At 40.8% G+C, this 18,288-nt stretch overlaps 1 protein-coding gene across 1 annotated transcript in view; it reads left to right on the top strand.

Moving 5' to 3' along the window:
• The window catches only part of HEATR1 (HEAT repeat containing 1), a gene marked incomplete at its 5' end in the record, with an annotated part of 39,865 nt that overhangs the window by 4,724 nt on the left and 16,853 nt on the right, over positions 1-18,288 (top strand). The window contains 17 exons of the mRNA XM_080615807.1: positions 466-677; positions 1,922-2,055; positions 2,862-2,970; positions 3,308-3,418; positions 3,889-4,006; positions 5,254-5,361; positions 5,773-5,868; positions 6,839-6,927; positions 7,203-7,414; positions 7,685-7,806; positions 8,572-8,772; positions 9,262-9,445; positions 9,714-9,862; positions 11,341-11,533; positions 12,057-12,229; positions 12,549-12,716; positions 13,561-13,803. Of these exons, the coding sequence (XP_080471933.1) occupies positions 466-677; positions 1,922-2,055; positions 2,862-2,970; positions 3,308-3,418; positions 3,889-4,006; positions 5,254-5,361; positions 5,773-5,868; positions 6,839-6,927; positions 7,203-7,414; positions 7,685-7,806; positions 8,572-8,772; positions 9,262-9,445; positions 9,714-9,862; positions 11,341-11,533; positions 12,057-12,229; positions 12,549-12,716; positions 13,561-13,803 (2,622 nt within the window). The remainder of the gene's footprint in view (positions 1-465; positions 678-1,921; positions 2,056-2,861; positions 2,971-3,307; positions 3,419-3,888; positions 4,007-5,253; positions 5,362-5,772; positions 5,869-6,838; positions 6,928-7,202; positions 7,415-7,684; positions 7,807-8,571; positions 8,773-9,261; positions 9,446-9,713; positions 9,863-11,340; positions 11,534-12,056; positions 12,230-12,548; positions 12,717-13,560; positions 13,804-18,288) is intronic.

An 18,288-nucleotide genomic window follows, 5' to 3' on the forward strand; every position in this document is an offset into this window, starting at 1 on the left:
ATCGTACCACTCAGCCTGCTTTGAAACATCAGGCAGGTAAAGGTCCATGGATAATGTTTTTTCACACCTCAGATGAGGACTTAAGAACTCTGTGCATGAGGACTGGAGCTGTGAGAAATGGATACACAGTTTGAATTAGCCTTGTTGTTTCCGAGACTTGTGCTAAATGATGAGGAAATGGAGTCACGGTGTACAGCCCATGTTAATATCCTCTTTCCTCTAGGATTGTTACTCTGTTAATGAATAGAGCAGCAGTTAATGGATGTATCTTCTGTATCTGTGCACCCTGCATGACAGCTTTCTCTTCTTGAAAGTTACATTATAGAGCCTTTAGAAGTTAACCCATAGAGAAGGTAGTGTGATTCTCTGGATGTCATAATGAAAATTATTTTTATGTTAATGTATTATGGTTACTTTTCAGTAGTTCTATGTGTGTTAAAAATTCACCTTTGTCTCTTTTCCCAGGGCTTGAAATCATCTATACAGGATTACAGAGCTGCAACGTACATGATAATCTGCCAGATGACAGTAAAGGTGACAGTGGAGACTTCCTTGGTGCATTCCTTGATGTTACAAATAAGCAAAACATTACCTAAAGTGCCCTCATTGATCAGGGATGGGCTGGCATGCTTGAACCTGCTTCTGCAAACTCAGAAGAGAGACAAACTTGGGAAAAAGTAAGTCTACGTGAATTGAGTTTTCCCACTTTTTAAAAGCTCAGACTCCACTCTGATAATTTGGGGGTTTTTATCCTCATTTATGGGATACTTTTCTGTCAGAAAGTTTGGTAGTTGACATTTCAAAGGGCTTGGAAGTTTCCTGAGCTTGTGTTGAAAACATGTATGTTTGGTACGGCTTAAGGAGTCTCAGTGGGTCAAGTCTGTCATCTTTTGGTCAATCTTCAGCCACTTCCCTCAGTAAAGGATTGCTGTCAATGTGTAAAACTGAACTGTGCCAGTAGGTTTACTTGAAAGTGAGAATCCTGGAAGAGAAGACAGCATAATAATGGTGGTGCAAATTAGAGGTTATTTGAATAGCTTGGAAAAAAATAGTCCATTCATTCAGTGGAAGGGCTTTGAGTTCATATAGTTTGACACGTGAAGTGTACGTGCTTCTATACCAGCACTTCTTTGGTTCCACAAGTCAGGTGTTCTTCTGGAAGTACATGTATTATTTCATTCCCGTCGATCTGTCTTCACTGCCCAGATACAGTTAGCTAGTGCTGTAAACATGAACATGTTGAACATGGTGATGGAACTCCTGCAGGATACAGGGAGTTTGCTTGCTGGCAGAGATGTTAGCATGGGTATTCCAATAGAATAAATCTTTGCTGGGTAAGTACAGTGATTACCTTCCAGATACTTGAACACAGTCATAGTAAAATAAAATAGGTTAAAAGCTAAGGTGTGGGGAACTAAGGAGAGGCATATTTGATGCATTATGCAGTACCCAGTCAGTCGGCATAAAAGGTGACAAGATGAGAGCAATTTATTAGCAGGAAGGGAAATTACTTCTACTCTTTCTGTGGATCTCCTGTCATTGAGCTATTATTTCTCCACCCTTCCTTTTGCTGCCACTGAGTAATAGATATACTCCTTGAAATATGGGGATATCTCTTCATGCAATCCATACAAGTACTTTCTCTAGTACTACCAGCTTTGCAAAAACATAGGTATGTTCACTGTGCCATTGCAGCAGCTGTGCTCAACATGACTGCAGCACTCTGTTTTCTTCTTGGATATTAAATGTGCCAATGAACCTCTGGCAATAAGGAAGTGGAACCTTTTGAGTCTTTTCAGCATTGTTTACAATGAGGCTGTTACCTTTATTGCTGAAAATTGAATCCTTAGGAACTCTGCATGGTTTGGAAGTGTTGGTAACCAGGAGCGTACATACTTACGTCTTTTGTTCCATTATGCAGGCCATTTCATTATCTGTGCAAAACCCCAGAACTGGTAACGCTTTTGCAAGGCCTTTCAACAGACTATGATATTTCTCCTCTTCTGCATTACCTGTTGCCTCACCTTGTTAGCACTGTCATGAAAGGTGATACAGGTAAGTTAGCATACAGTATTACGATTTTGTTGACAGATGGCTATGGTAAATGTTGTAGCTGTCCAATTTTAGTTGTTTCTGCTGCTAAAATTGCACCAATGCCTGTGAAGGCCTGATTGAGCTTTTGTGTGTTGCTTTTTGGTTTTTCAAGCTCTACAGTGAAGGCTATTTAGGCATTGTTACATCTACATTCCTTTGATTTAGGTGTTGATTTGCAGTATTTCAGCAGTAGCTCAATTTTGATATATGAAATTTCTGACTCTTAGAGATGTATCGCAGTACTGCAAAACCATTTTTAGGTAGATTACTTGTACTACATACATAGTTTAAATAGTGGAGATCTTTGTTTACCTGATGAATTAAATGTGCCTGGGAACAGTCTGTAACAGCAAGGCTGACTGGCATGCAGTAGTAGCCTGTGTCTGCACTAGTAAGTCTGTTTTTACTGTGAGGTTGTAACTGCCAAATCGTGATGGGGAAAACTTTTGTTGAAGAGGTCCAGATTCACACCAGGGAATGTTGTCAGGAGTTGCTATCATTGGTTGTGGTAGCAGGTCTGGAACGTTCTAAAGCATTCTTGAATTTATTGGTAGCAATACAGCCTTTGTCATTTTAATGAAATTGGGATAAAGCATTGCTAGCAGCTCACAGAATGTTAATAGTGGTAATCGGTAAACGTTGTGGTCTTCAAATTGTGTGCTTGGTTCACCAGATCATGATGCCTGTACAAGCTATTAGGTTTAATGAGTATGAGGGGATTATTCTCAAACTATTGTTCATGTTTTATGATTATGTGTTGTCCTTAGAGGAACAAGAAGAATCTGAGGAGACAGAGAGAGAGATTTATGTCAGACATCTTGAAGCTATTCTTCAGACTATTCCACTGGAAAATGATTTAGATAATCTATTGGCTTCGTGAGTTAACTTTGTTTTTCTTCTGCAGTACTACAGCAGTTTCTGGTTTAATAACTAATTCCTGATGATGGCATTAGCATTATATGGGTATGGTTTTCTGCGTTAACTGCAAACCTGGATTTTCGAAACAAAAAACATTCTGTAATCCAGAAAAGCCATGATTTTAGTGCTGGTTGGGAGTACTTGTGGGATAAAGTGAAACTTCAGACCAGCAGCAAATCTGTACTTAACAATAAGTAATGTGTATTAATCCTAACCTGCTTAGCAATGTGCTTTATAACATTAATGAAAACTATTCTATCAAAAACATGGCTGTTTCTTTCATTTGTAATTTTAGCAAGTTTCTTGAAGAGTTTATCTCCTGTGGGACAGAGACTGAATCTAATCCCACCAAAATGGCTGCACTCAATCAAAAGGTGCTTCCTCTTATCAGACTTCTCGAGAGAAAGTAAGTTCCATATTGCCATGACAGACCCTCAGTCTGTAGAGTGGTGATGTCAGCTATGATCTCGGCTTATTGGCTATAGTAAGCACAATATTCTTGCCCAAATAAATACAGTAAAAATAACTGACTCCTAATCTTTGTCCAGACTTTATTTTACTGATCTGTCCTTACATATTTTATTATCACTGTAATACATGAACACGGACTTACTGGCTTTGTACAGCTGTTTGCTGTGCAGCACTACCTTTTGTGCTCATTATTTATCCTAGCGGTCTACATAGTGTTCATCTGTGTTAAGACATAATAATTGATTGCCTTTGCAAAGCTACTTAAAGCAGCTGGTTCAGGTGAGTGTGTGTGCGCATTCAGATGAGTGTGTGTGCATTCAGCTTCCTTGTATTTCCCTTTCTCTAATAAATACACATTCTTCTGTAATACTCTGTGGAAAACATTGGGGTTTCGTTTGCTGGCAGGTATCCTAAAGCATTAGAGTCTGTGTTGGAGAAACATCTGGAAAATTGCACAGATGAAGCTGACCAAAATCTTTTTCACCAATTTATTTCTCTTTCATTAAGCTGTGGCAAATACAAGGTAGGTATAAGCTCAGTCCATGATCCTAGCTCTTGTCTGGTCATACTGTCAGAAGGCTGATACTGGCAAAGTTCTGGTCTTTTTTCCTCTTTCTAAACAGTCTCTACCATTCCATCAAAAACCCCACCGCAGAAAAACAACAACAGAACACCCCACCAAAAAACCCCAGCAACTTACTTAAATCTGATGTTGTGAGAGGGCTTTTATCAAAACTGTGGTACAATCAAAAGCAATCAGATCTTTTAAGTTTGTTTATCATGAACAGCAGTGTGAGCTTCTTTTCATGGTTAAAATGTATATACATTTCCACCTGCCCCAATTGCTATAGTTTTTTTCCTTAGGAACATGGCCACTACATATACTGTTGTGGTTGATAGTGACAACATGGTGGTGCCCAGCAAGCCCTCATCTCATTTAAAGATTTTGTCAATATCAGAGGTGTCTGCTTTGAGAAAGTTGACAACTTTATCGCTATTGAGAGGAGGTGATATGGTCCTATTTGTTGCATTGATTTTATGGATGTTCACAGTCGTAACATGGATGAATAGAGTAACTACAGAGTTCTTCTGTGGCATTTCTGAAGAGCAATTGAAACTCAGCCTAATGCAGAATAACCACAAATACAACAGATATGGATATGTCCAAGGAATTTATTATTGAGAGATGGTTAATATTGTGGCTGTTGTTTGCAATTATTGAAAGACTGAAAGCACTTGGGAAAAGATGATAAACTACATTAAAAAGTGCTTCATATATTTTTTATACTGATCTAACAAAGGCACAGATTCTGTGACTGCATAGCAAGTGGATTAACAGAAGAACAAGGCATGCAGAGCAGAGGCTCATATGACTCTCTTCTAGCCTTTAAGGTTCCTGAGATAAGTGCACGCAATTGGACTGGCAGGGATAACTTTTCAATGGTTTCTATCTGTGCTCTGTCACACTGACATTGTCACCAGAGCTTTCTCAGAATCCTTAGATAAGTGTAGTGCTTTCCTGGGACAAAAAGGTGCCTGTGGCTTACTGTACTTTTGAAGCCATATTCCAAAAACTGTCTGCCAAAGTGAAGAAGAACAAATTTGAAACAGTTACACAATATCGTTGTTCCGTAATTGACACTTTCTGGGTCCGAATTATACAGGTTTTCTTCTGGTACAAAAAATGCTAAAAGAATTACTGCTGTTATCCTTTTATGTACTTGAAGTATTTTTAACATGCAGTGTGTCACTCTGAAATCTGTATTTCAGTTTCTGGAAGACTCTGATACCTCCCTTCTACTTAGTTTGAATCATCCTCAGCCAGCTGTGCGGGTCCTGGCTCTTCAGCATTTGAAAGATATTATTGAGACATCAAAGGTTTGTGTCCTGAGTCTGTCACTTACAGAACTGACTTAACACACGGTGTCTTCAAAAACCTGTTTGCCAGACACATCAGTTGAAGATGGGTGGTACATTAAACTATGCGTATGTTATCCTTACTGTTTTTCATGGTGTTTTCAGTAGGATTCTGTCACCATTTTCCCATATTCTGGAGCCTGGATGTTGCTTTTGTTTGTTAAAAGATGCTTGTATTCTAAGATCTAAGTTAATGTTTACATGTGGCTTTCTTTTGTTGTTGAAGTTAGTCTGCCTGTGAGGTTTAATTTAGATGATGTTACCACCTTTCTTGTACAAAGATTCAGGTATTTCATTAAAAGCCTGTAAATTGTGCTACCAAAAATGATAATTTTTTTTCTTTTGGCTCTTCGTTTTCCTTCATTTTTTCAGGAAGGCTTTGATCAGTCTTTCATAGAAGAAGCAATTCTTGATCGCCTCAAGGATGACAACAAAGATGTTGTAATGTCTGCTCTCAATTCTTTGGAGGTGTGTAGCTTTTGATATGTCAGATGAGATTTTAGCTCTTCTTGAATATGTGTATCTGAAATATATTCATTGTAATTGCCCTTATTCTACTCATGTCCTTGGTGTACGGCTTTCGTCTTTTAACAGGATGAAGCAGCACAAATTTAGGAGGCTTGTGTTTACTACCTCACAATTCCACCTCAAATTTCTGCTTGCTGATACTTCCCAAAGTGTTTGCAGTTAACCTGGATGTGTTGATGTGGTTTCTTATTCTTTTATTATTATTTGAAGTGTCCTTCCTGCTCATCCTATACATTTTTCTATAAAAAACAGCCATGTTATCTGCCTTTTGGATGGAAAATGGTGCAGTGACAAGTCATTACAGTAGTGAGAAGTGCTCAGTTGAGTTTTTCCATGTGAGAGTCATTTGGTCAGTTGATAGTGACGAAGTCCTAAACACCAGCTCAGGTTTACTGGATGGGACTCTGGTATGCATTGTGCTGATTGTTTCCAGCTAGAGTAACTGTCTGTCTATTGCTTCTGCTAGTAGTAGTGCAGAATATTATTAGCAGTAGTATTATCGGTCTTTTGTGTTCATTCATTCTCAATCACTAAAAAATAGGAATAGAAGCACATGAGTGCTTCTTTAAACTTTCACATCTTTTGTTAATGCGCTTTATATTTTTGTCATACTGATGCTACATAAAGTAAAAGCAATTCTTAATTATAAAGTGGTTTGCTTATTGTTTGTCAATTTTACCAGACATAGAATCATAGATTAGTTAGGATTGGAAAGGACCTTTCTGCATGCAATAAATTCTGTGGACTTTAGCATATCTCTCAATATGCTTTGGTTTACCCTGATAATATTTTTATTACATGATTATCACTAGGAATGCAATTAGTGGTGTAGATCCCTGTTTCCACTTGATATAGCAGATGCATTTTCCATTATGATATGTATTTTGTTACATTTTCATTTCTTTTTCAGATTTTCAGGGAACAAGTCAATCCAGAAGTAGTAGTTTTAAGTATTCTGAACATCTTCCAGAAAGCTGATGTTTCGAAGGATGGAAAGTGGTATGTTTGTGCCATTTTCAATCTACATTCTTCCTATATAAACTACATTTTAAAAAGTAACTCCAAACAATACTTTAAAAAATGATTTGCACGTCAGATACTTTTTATTACAAGAAAAATGTTCAATTATTTGCCTACTCTTTCCCGTGAATTCCTTATTTGTTCTCACTGCTATTTGGATTCAGAAAATTCCCATGGAAAATGGAGAACAAGCCAAGGGAATGCTGCTGGTATGATTGAGCAATGGGTTTTCAGTGTGACTTGTTCTTTTTTAGGTGCAAGGTTCTGGAGCAAGCCATAAAAATATTAGTCACAGCAGAGGTTTTGAGAGAGAAAAAGGAACTCCTGGATGAAGCAGTAATGCGGTTGTTACCTTTTATGGTAATCACTAATGCAAATTCAAAATCTTCAGATTGGAAAATGGCTGTTTGCCTGTCAGAGTCTGATCTCTGCTCCTTGCACCCTTTACTGAAAGGCTGGCGAGAAGGTAAAGCATTAATAGTGACTAATCTGGTAAATGAAAACTTGTGACAGTTTAGAACATCATCCTTACTGAACCTAAACACACAGTGAAGGAGACTGGCTGTCATTAACAAGTTATCGTGCTGTGAGTGTGCATGGAGTTCTTTTAAAAACTCTTTGAGAAGATGAAGAAATTGTCTAGTGTCTTTCTGAGTGCTTCTAAATATTGAGGCACCAGTGTTTTAATGTGACTTAAATACCTAGATTGTCTGATTATTATTTTTTCTTGGAATAGCTCTTGAAGAGGCAATTAAAACCAGTAAGACTGCAGAGTTAATTGCAGCGACCAACAAGCAAATGATTCTGCTGTTTGCTAAAAACATGACTTCAGGGGACCCTTCGTTACTATTGCAAATGGTAGGTGTACCATGGTACCCTAGCCTTCAGAGATCCCACTTTCCAGGTGGACACTGGAGTAGAACAAACATGATATCGAAGAACTTTGTATGTGCTCTATTAGTGTGTTGTCATCAAGCGGGTAGGTAGATATGTATACATTGCATAACAAACCCTAATACAATCTAGATAAAACAGATTTCTACCTTCATATAAGGAAAAGAAGAAGCGAAGCTATTACCTTTTTGGACAAATGGTTTGTGTAACTAAATTCCAGGAGTCTAGTTTACTGAATAAAAATTCCAGAGATCAAACAAGTATACCTGCGGTTAGTTCATAGAAAGAGACATTTGTGCATTCCCAGATTCCAGAGAGTACCATTACAGCAGCCAGTAACTTGTTACTGATTATAGAAGGTAACAGGGATTTTATTGGACAAGGAAATGGAAAAAGGACAAGGGGTAATGGGTTAAAACTTAAACAGGGGAAGTTTAGATTGGATATAAGGAAGAAATTCTTTACTGAGAGGGTGGTGAGGCACTGGAATGGGTTGCCCAGGGAGGTTGTGAATGCTCCATCCTTGGCGGTGTTCACGGCCAGGTTGGACAGAGCCTTGGGTGACATGGTTTAGTGGGAGGTGTCCCTGCCCATGGCAGGGGGGTTGGAACTTGATGATCTTAAGGTCCTTTCCAACCCTAACTATTCTGTGATTCTATAAGGTATAAAGTCATAGTTAAGTGTCTTACATACTTTTTGTTGTTGTTTTTCCTCCCCTCTCTTTCTAAGGTTGATAATCTGGTACGCGTTGCTGAATCGGAATCTGACAGTGTGAGACAGAAAGTAACTACTCATATAATTGGTTCAGTGCTTGTTCAGTGCTGCTGCAGCAATACGCAGATGAAGGAGAGTTATTTTTCAGTGGCTGTCAGAGTCTTGTGTTTCTTGGATAAAAAAATAAAAAGTCTCAGAGCTTGTGACGCTGAAGAGGTAAGATGTAAACAGTGTGGAGAGGGCATGTTCTTGTGATGGAGAAATCTGGTTTTACTGGAGAAAAAGAAGCTCAGAAGCTTCAAGAAGGACTGGAAATCTCACCTTCATTTCTTATCAGAGCAAAATCACACACTTGGCAGCAGTACTAGAAGCTGCCATTAAAAATCACTTTATTTTACCACTCTGGTGAGTCTGCATTGAAAAATTAAATTCCAGAGCTTTAGGCCAGCATCCCACCAACTAATTGAATGCTTCAGTGCTATGAGCTTGGCACAAAGCATGGGGCTTTTCCATCAGCTACCCCGTAGCATCATGTGGTGTCATTGTTAGGCTTAGGAATATCAGAGGTTTACTTACTGAGTAAATGTTTTGCTGTCTTGTTCAGTAGGATTGGAAGTTAAATATTGCTGAATTTTAATGCTCAGTTTCTGTCTTCCATGGCATGAAATTGTGACGGTATGAATTAAAATGAATTTTCATTCACAGGAAATTCCCCTAAACTGGTCTGTTGAAACAACAGAGGAAACTTTAGTGCCTAAGGACTTGTTAACTGCCTTTATAGAAAAGCTCAATAGTGATCAGACTGCTCATGCAGAAGAGTCAGCCATGTTCCTGTTCTTATTGAAAACCTTCATTAATGGTCTAAAATCTCCTCTCTCCTTTTCAAAAGGTAAGTGTTAAAGATTTAACTGTCTTTTATATCAATGAACTGAAGAAGGAAGGTGAATTATTTTGTCTTCAGAAGCTGTTGGAAACAAGCAAGACTTGTTTCCCCAGCCTTATTCCTTTACTGTTTCTGGGATCTGTAAAGATTACTTACGAACATGAAATCAGCCAAGTGTGTTGTCTTCTTTTAACTAGAGATGTGTGTTTTGTTTTAGTTTCTGAAAGTGTTCATATGCATCCACTGTGTCTTACTTATAACCTGTATTTTTTAGAGGAAACTTGGTGGAATCCTGAATCTTTGAATCAAGATGGCCAAGGTTACCTGCACCTCCTTTTGGGGCTTTTTGACCTGCTTGTCTGTGGAGCAAGTGAGGGAATCAATGCTGTCCAGTACAGAGCACTGATGAACCTCTTACTCAGGGTATTACTTTTGCATTTGTTGCCTGAATTATTATTTATCAACTATTACTGCAGTTACAAAATTTTAAGGAAAACTGAGGAAAATGGAGAACTGATCATGCAACGCTGCTTGTGGCATGCTAGATGTGGGCAGATGAAAGTCTAAGCTTCAGCTGGTTAGTTAAGCCTAATTACATGTAATAATAGAAAACTAAAGTTTAAAAAATCAAGGCAAACCCAAACAAGCCAATAAATGGCCCAATTGAGGCAAAAGTGGAAACATCACACTGATTTGCAGGACAAGGTCAAGAGCTTGAAGTCTGAGCTGAAAGTTTTGATCCTACCTGGGAGCAGAGCAAACCGTTGCTCTGTAAAATTTGTTAGTTTTGAAATTAAAATATTAAAAGAACACTTCTACAAGACTTTACATATTTCCTTGTAACATCATCCCACATTTTCTCGCCCACATCAAGTGATGCACTTTTGCGAAGAGACTAAAGGATTTTGGCAGTTTGGGTTTGAGATGACAGGGAGTAAAAACTGTTCATTCTGAGGTAAAGAAAAGCAAGTAATTGACACAAAGCTGCTGTTACTAGATCTGTGATCTGTTTCAGCAAGAACAAACAAGCACAAACAGTGGAAGGACATAATAGCAATGATTTAGTGAGAAAACGTGTTTCTGGTGTTAATTTTTGTATATAACTTTGTCTAATTATCAGGCAGTCCAAGATCTAGTGAAGTTGTACTGACACTGAGCTGTTAAGGAGATTGATTCAGTGCCTGGCTAGTTACAGGCTGAGATGAGTGAAAAACTGAAATTAGTCTTCTTGGCGCATCTATTACTACTGGGGGGAGGCGAGAAGGCGCTCTGACCTGTGTCTGTGATGGTCAGTGATACATTTGTGATTCAGGGTTTGTTAGTTTTTTGTCCAGAGCCTGGCCAGGATAAATTCTAAGAATGAAGTTTGGTGTGAATGTTCAGCACAGAACGCTGTGCTGCCCAGCCCTTCTGAAACACTGAGTTACGGACTTCTGAAAAATCACGTTGTATGACTGACTGAAGAATTTGGGGATTACTTGGAGAACTTTCAATATTAAGCTTACTGCTGCACAAAACAGCAAGTAGAAGTTAATTATTTTGCATATAACAATTATGCAGTTGACACACTATAAAAATATTCATGTGGATGTGTTTTCAGTCTGTTATAACAAAATTAAAAAACAACCACTGTATTTACATACCTATAGACTACAAATTATCTGTTAAATAAGCCAGTTGTTAAGAAGCATTTGGACCTGTGAACATGCAAGTACTGTGTACCCAAATGCATCAACTTAGTAACTTTTTCTTCCCAAAAGACACTGTTTCTGACTCTCTAATTCTCTTTCTGTGTACTCCTTGAATTTGGATGGCTTATCAAATGTTGCCAGTAGCATTTTGCCAAATAAATTAATTAGTAAACAAGTGGTTTTATCTTTTTTCTTTTTGTTAATTTTAAGGTACATCTAAAAGATTCAGAGGTTCTCTTCAAATTCCTTTCAATTTTATGGACTTACAGTTATAACCTTTCAAATCAGCTGAACTATGAAGTCAATGCAATGCTACAGACTCAAGCTCTATATATTGGCTACGCACTGCTTGAATCACAGACATACCAAAAAAAGAAACAACTGCTATTGCCGTCATCTCCAGGTAGAGTAAAACAGTTTATATCTCTCACCTTAAGACCTAATCACAGTATCTCTTAATTTTATGCTACTTTAATATATTTTATACCACAAAGGGTATCTGTGGTTATTTATGTTCAGCTGTACTAGGCAGAGACAGCTCTTGCTAATTCGCTGCTGCAGTTACCAGCCCAAGCTTGAAAGTAGGTGAAGCCACTTTTAATTCTTAAAAGCTTTAAAGAAACACATGCTTATGCTGAAAAAGTCAGCTACAGCACCTTACTTTCTGTGCAGTATAGGATGTGGCAGGCAGTAGCAATATATGAACTCTCTGAGCTTAAACACAAATATAAGGATTGTGATGAAGTTCAGAGCCATGATCTGTGAGTCATGTTGGTTTTGTGTAATGTAGTGGTTTATAATGGAAAGAGATAACTCTTTAATTTCAGAGTAATGTTGATGCCTCTAGAAGGACAGATATGTTGAATTCTGACCACTCACTTTATTCTGTCTTCTTCTCCTCCTTCTTTCTCTCACTCTTTTTGCAGTGGTCATATCTTTGCTAATTAATTTGGGTAGTCCTGTGGGTGAAGTACGAAGGGCTGCTCTCAACTGCCTCCATTCCTTGAGAGGGATAAAGGAGTCTCTGTTTCATCCTGTTCTTCAGCACTTGGAGCAAAAGACAGAAGAAATCGTATCTGACCCTAAATACATAGCACAGGTATCTTCGTTACTGAAGTGTACATTAATACAAGTTCTGTCTGCTGCTGTGAGCTGTTATATTTTCTGAAAGAAATCAAGTTAACTGGCATAGTTCATTGTAGAATATAGTAGCCTAATTATTTTAAGGCTGTAAAATCATTTAAGTGATTTATTACAGAGAACTGAGAATATCAGTCAAATAAGAGTTATTAACTTGTGGTTTATTTACGGATGAAGAACTCTGTATCTAGATTGCATTATTACAGACACATTCAATAGATGTTTAAAGCATGTTTATTCAAGGAAAGAACTTAATTATCACTTTCTTAATGAACTAGATTATGGAAACTCTATTTGAGGAGCTTGAGACTCAACCAAAACAGAAATCTCAGCAGAAAAAATTGTTGGAAGCTTTGGAAAATATACTTGATTGTGTACAGAACCCCATTTTTCCATCATATATTAAAAGAAACTTAATGAAAATTATTCATGAAGTCCATGGTGAGGTAAGTACCACCTTTCCAGTTGTTTTCTTGGTTTTGCATTTGATTGAAATGCTGAAATAAAATTTCATTTAGTAATAATGCTGTTAAGTAACTTTTTAATGTATTAGACTATTAGGGATTAAGTTGATACCTCTAATAATATGCAGCAGTGCTGCAAAGTATGTTTTAGTGAAACAAAATATTTGCATTCTGCAGGAATGCAAGGGGTGCAGGATTTTGTAGTAGAGTTTTTAAGGAAACTCCCTTGATGTTACTGAAAAAGACTGTTTTGTAGGAAGGTTCTTCCAGAAGAAATTTATTACCTTGGTTAGATATCAGTGAACATAGAGCTTTCTGTACAGACTCATAATGTATTAAATAATACCAATTTTATTTGTGTGTATTAACTTCCTCTTATCCAGTATATTCAGACTTCTCTAAGTGTTGGAAAATACATGAGTTTGATATTCAAAAAATGAATGAACTTATGAATTTTTATGCTCTGTTCAGTTGTATGTGTCTCAGAAGGACTGTAAACTGCATAGAGGATGAGCGTTCTTGCTCAAATTTGGCTTTTGTAAGAGACAGTAATCATAAATCAGTGAAAAATAATTGCTTTTTTTCTGTTCTTTGAAAATATGAAATACTGCCCTGCAAAGCAGAATAGGAAAGTAGTAGATGAGCATCTACTTGTAGTGATCTTGCAATAAGTCTTGTATTTTTCCCCTTGAATAGCTGTTGCATGAAATACTGTGACTGGTTTGTTGCCAAAGGGGATGTCGCAGTAAAATGAAGGTGTGCTATTGGATGTTTGTTGAAGTGAGAAGGGATAAAAACTTCTGTTATGAATTTCCTCCGTTTGCAGATGATTCTTTCTCACCTCTTGCCTGCACTAGACCGGTTGCTAGAGAAGGTCTTTAAGAATCCTGAGGCAATGTTGAAAGATGAAGTTGTTCTCCTGCATCTCATCCTTGGAAAGTTTAATGAATATTCAGCAACCCTCTTGTGCAAGAATCAGCAGAGTCTGGATTTATTTATCAAAAGTCTGCATGTTGCCAAGAAAATCTATGAAGAAATTCCACCATTTCAGATCACAGCTCTTGGGCAGGTATGGCTTTTTATGCTTAAAACCAATAGCAGTTTCAGGACTCTCAGAGTCCTGAAAGAGTGTTTTTAAAGACTTTTTATAGAGTCCATAGCTTTTGACCTGTTTTTCTTTTAGTACAAGTTTTAATGGTCTCCATAGTGTCTTGGAAACATCTAAACAGGTTGCAAAACTTTCTCTCTTAAATTTAGCAGAACGAGAAATTGCTGCTTGCTTTATTTCTGCATTTTGACAACGCAATCCGTGGCTGTTCAGGTCTCTGGCTGCAGGGAGTGCCAGAGCCTGCTGCAGCCGGGGGAGGGAGGCCAGCATTCCACCTGCGTGAGGTGTGAGCAGGTACAAGATCTGCTCAGCATGGTGGTGAAACTTAAGGAGGAGCTCGAGACACTGAGGTCCATCAGGGAATGTGAAAAGGAGATTGACTGGTGGAGTAGCTCCCTGATGTGCCACTCAGAAAGGCCAAAGGGGGATACCCCCCAAAAAGTGATGGAAGACTCGGGACAGCCCCTGCCCTGTTGCTGTTGGGCACAGGTAGGGGACCAAAGACATGACGAGGGTTGGAAGTAACTCCCTTCCCTACCTGCTCTGCTTCCCCAGGTGCCCCTCCATAATAGGTTTGAGGCCCTGGATCTTGAAGAAAAGGTAGGTAAGGATGTGGTACAAAGCCTGCCTACAAGGTCACATAGGAAGAGGCAGCTGCCTCCACACCTCAAGACTGCCTCTGATAAGAAAGAAAGAAGGGTAATTGTAGTAGATGATTCCCTTCTGAGAAGGACAGAGGGCCCAATATGCAGAGCTGACCCTCATCATAGGGAAGTTTGTAGTCTACCTGGAGCCCGGGTCAGGGATATCACCAGGGCACTCCCCAACCTGGTGCACCCAACAGACTATTACCCACTGCTGGTCTTCCAGACAGGTGGGGGGGAAGCTGCATCCTGTAGTCTGAGGGGGATGAAGAAAGATTTCAAGGCCTTGGGACGGATGGTGAAAGAGTCTGGGGCTCAAGTGATTTTCTCTGCACTCCTTCCATTTTCAGATGATGACGTGGGATCAATTAGAAAAATTCAGTCCATAAATGATTGGCTTCAAGACTGGTGCTACAGGCAGGGTTTTGGATTCTTTGATAACAGCTGGTTTTATAAGACACCAGTCCAGACAGTGATAGGTGGGAAAGGTTTATCTCGCAGGGGTAGAAGGATGCTGGGACAGGAATTGGCAGGGCTCGTTTGGAGAGCTTTAAACTAGATTTGAAGGGGGATGGGGTTGTAGCTGGGCTGGCACCAGTGGGGCAGCACTCTAGAATTGATGAAGACCGGGAGGCCTCCCATCCCCATAGGGTGAAATCGGTGTGCTCAGCTTGCGCCCTGAAATGCCTGTACACCAATGCCCGCAGCATGGGGAATAAGCAGGAGGAGTTAGAAACCTGTGTTCGGTCAGTAGATTATGATCTGGTGGCAATTACAGAGACATGGTGGGACAGCTCACATGACTGGAACGTGCTCATAGATGGCTATGTCCTTTTCAGGAAAGACAGGCCAGCCAGGCGGGGTGGTGGGGTTGCTCTTTATGTGCGAGAGCAGCTGCAATGTACTGAGCTCTGTCCAGGGGCAGAGGACAAGTGAGTTGAGAGTCTGTGGGTGAGAATTAAGGGGCAGGCTGGCAGGGGCGATACTGTTGTGGGTGTCTGTTACAGGCCACCAGATCAGGGTGAGGAAGTTGACGAGGCCTTCTACAGGCAGCTGAGAGCGGCCTCACAGTCACAGGCCCTGGTCGTCGTGGGGGATTTTAACTTCCCTGATGTTTGCTGGAAGGACGACTCAGCAACCCAGCCACAGTCCAGGAGGTTCCTCCAGTGTATGGATGATAACTTCCTCATGCAAATGGTGGATGAGCCAACCAGGAGAGGAGCGCTGCTGGATCTCATCCTCACTAACAAGGAGGGTCTGGTCGAAGCAGTAAAGGTTGAGGGCTGCCTCGGTTGTAGCGACCATGAAGTGGTGGAGTTCAGGATCTTGTGTGGCAGGAACAGAATAGCAAGTAGAATTGCAACCCTGGACTTCAGCAGGGCAAACTTTGGCCTTTTCAAACAATTGGTGGGGGAAATCCCATGGGCAAGGCTGCTTGAAGGTAAAGGGGCCCAAGATAGTTGGTTGGCATTCAAGGACTGCTTCTGCCAAGCTCAAGATCAAAGCATCCCGACATGTAGGAAGTCAAGGAAGGGAGCCAGGAGACCTGCGTGGTTAGACAAGGAATTGCTGGGTAAGCTCAAATGGAAGAGGAGAGTTTATAGGTCATGGAAGGAGGGGCTGGCCACTCGGGAGGAATATAAGGCTGCTGCTAGAGGATGTAGGAAGGCAGCTGCGATGGCCAAGGCCTCCTTAGAATTAAATCTGGCCAGAGGGGTCAAGGACAGCAGAAAGAGCTTTTTCAAATATATGGCAGATAAAACCAATACCAGAGGCAAGGTTGGCCCACTGATGAATGGGATGGGTGCCCTGGTGACAGAAGATACAGAGATGGCAGAGTTGCTGAATGCCTTTTTTGTCTCTGTCTACTCTGCTGGAGGCTGTCCTAAGGAGCCCCATACCCCTGAGGCCCCAGAAGAAGTTGGGAAATTGGAGGAGTTTGCCTTAGTTGATGAGGACTGGGTTAGGGAGCAATTAAGCAATCTGGACATCCATAAATCCATGGGTCCCGATGGGATGCCGCCCCGGGGCTGAAGTCATTGCTGGACCACTCTCCATCATCTTTGCCAAGTCTTGGGAAAGGGGAGAGGTGCCTGAGGACTGGAGGAAAGCAAATGTCACTCCAGTCTTCAAAAAGGGCAAGAAGGAGGACCCGGGTAACTATAGACCGGTCAGCCTCACCTCCATCCCTGGGAAAGTGATGGAACACCTTATCCTTGGTGCCATCTCAAGGCATATCAAGGATAAGAGGGTCATTAGGGGCAGTCAACATGGCTTCACTAAGGGGAAGTCGTGCTTGACCAACCTCATAGCCTTTTATGAGGAAATAACATGGTGGATGGATGATGGCAGAGCGGTGGATGTGGTCTGCCTTAACTTCCGTAAAGCGTTTGACACAGTCTCCCGTAGCATCCTCATAGCTAAATTGAGGAAGTGTGGTCTGGATGATCAGGTAGTGAGGTGGACTGCGAACTGGCTGAAGGAGAGAAGCCAGAGAGTTGTAGTCTATGGGGCGGAGTCCAGTTGGAGGCCGGTATCTAGTGGAGTGCTTCAGGGATCAGTGCTGGGGCCAGTATTATTCAATATCTTCATCAATGACCTGGATGAGGGAATTGAGTGTACTGTCAGCAAGTTTGCTGATGACACTAAGCTGGGAGGAGTGGCTGACACGCCAGAAGGCTGTGCTGCCATCCAGCGAGACCTGGACAGGCTGGAGAGTTGGGCTGTGAAAAATGGGATGAAATATAACAAGGGTAAGTGTAGACTGTTACATCTGGGTAGGAACAACCCCAGGTTCCAGTACAGGTTGGGGAATAGCCTGTTAGAGAGCAGTGTAGGGGAGAGGGACCTGGGGGTCCTGGTGGACGGCAGGATGACCATGAGCCAGCACTGTGCCCTTGTGGCCAAGAAGGCCAATGGCATCCTGGGGTGTATTAGAAGGGGGGTGGTCAGTAGGTCGAGAGAGGTCCTCCTTCCCCTCTACTCTGCCCTGGTGAGACCACATCTGGAATATTGTGTCCAGTTCTGGGCCCCTCAGTTCAAGAAGGACAGGGAACTGCTGGAGAGAGTCCAGCGCAGGGCAACTAAGATGATTAAGGGAGTGGAGCATCTCCCTTATGAGGAAAGGCTGAGGGAGCTGGATCTCCTTAGTTTGGAAAAGAGGAGACTGAGGGGTGACCTCATTAACGTTTATAAATATATAAAGGGGGAGTGTCACGAGGATGGAGCCAGGCTCTTCTTGGTGACAACCAATGGTAAGGCAAGGGGTAGTGGGCTCAAACTGGAACACAAGAGGTTCCACTTAAACTTGAGAAGAAACTTCTTCTCAGTGAGGGTGACAGAACACTGGAACAGGCTGCCCAGGGAGGTTGTGGAGTCTCCTTCTCTGGAGACATTCAAAACCCGCCTGGATGCCTTCCTGTGTAACCTCATCTAGGTGTTCCTGCTCTGGCAGGGGGATTGGACTAGATGATCTTTTGAGGTCCCTTCCAATTCCTAATATTCTGTGATTCTGTGATTTTGAAAAGTACGAAATAGAAATAACACTGTATTTTCATGCAAATGAATACCTTTATTGTTGTCTGCAGATACTACTGTTCCATTCTCCTGAGTTTTTGTCAGTCAGGCAGAAGCTTTACTTCATGTTTGTCTTCTGAGGAAAAATTGTCAAGAAAATGTAGTAGGTGAGAGAGAGGCTCATTTGAAGGGGGCTACGAATTCAGGCCTTCTATTAGCAAGGTATTACTGTATACTTACCAAAGGCTGGCAATAGCAAGTTTGTTCCCCCACCAGGCAAGCTATG

The sequence above is a fragment of the Psittacula echo genome (assembly GCF_963264785.1).
Source record: "Psittacula echo genome assembly, chromosome: 4".
Taxonomy (NCBI): Eukaryota; Metazoa; Chordata; class Aves; order Psittaciformes; family Psittacidae; genus Psittacula; species Psittacula echo.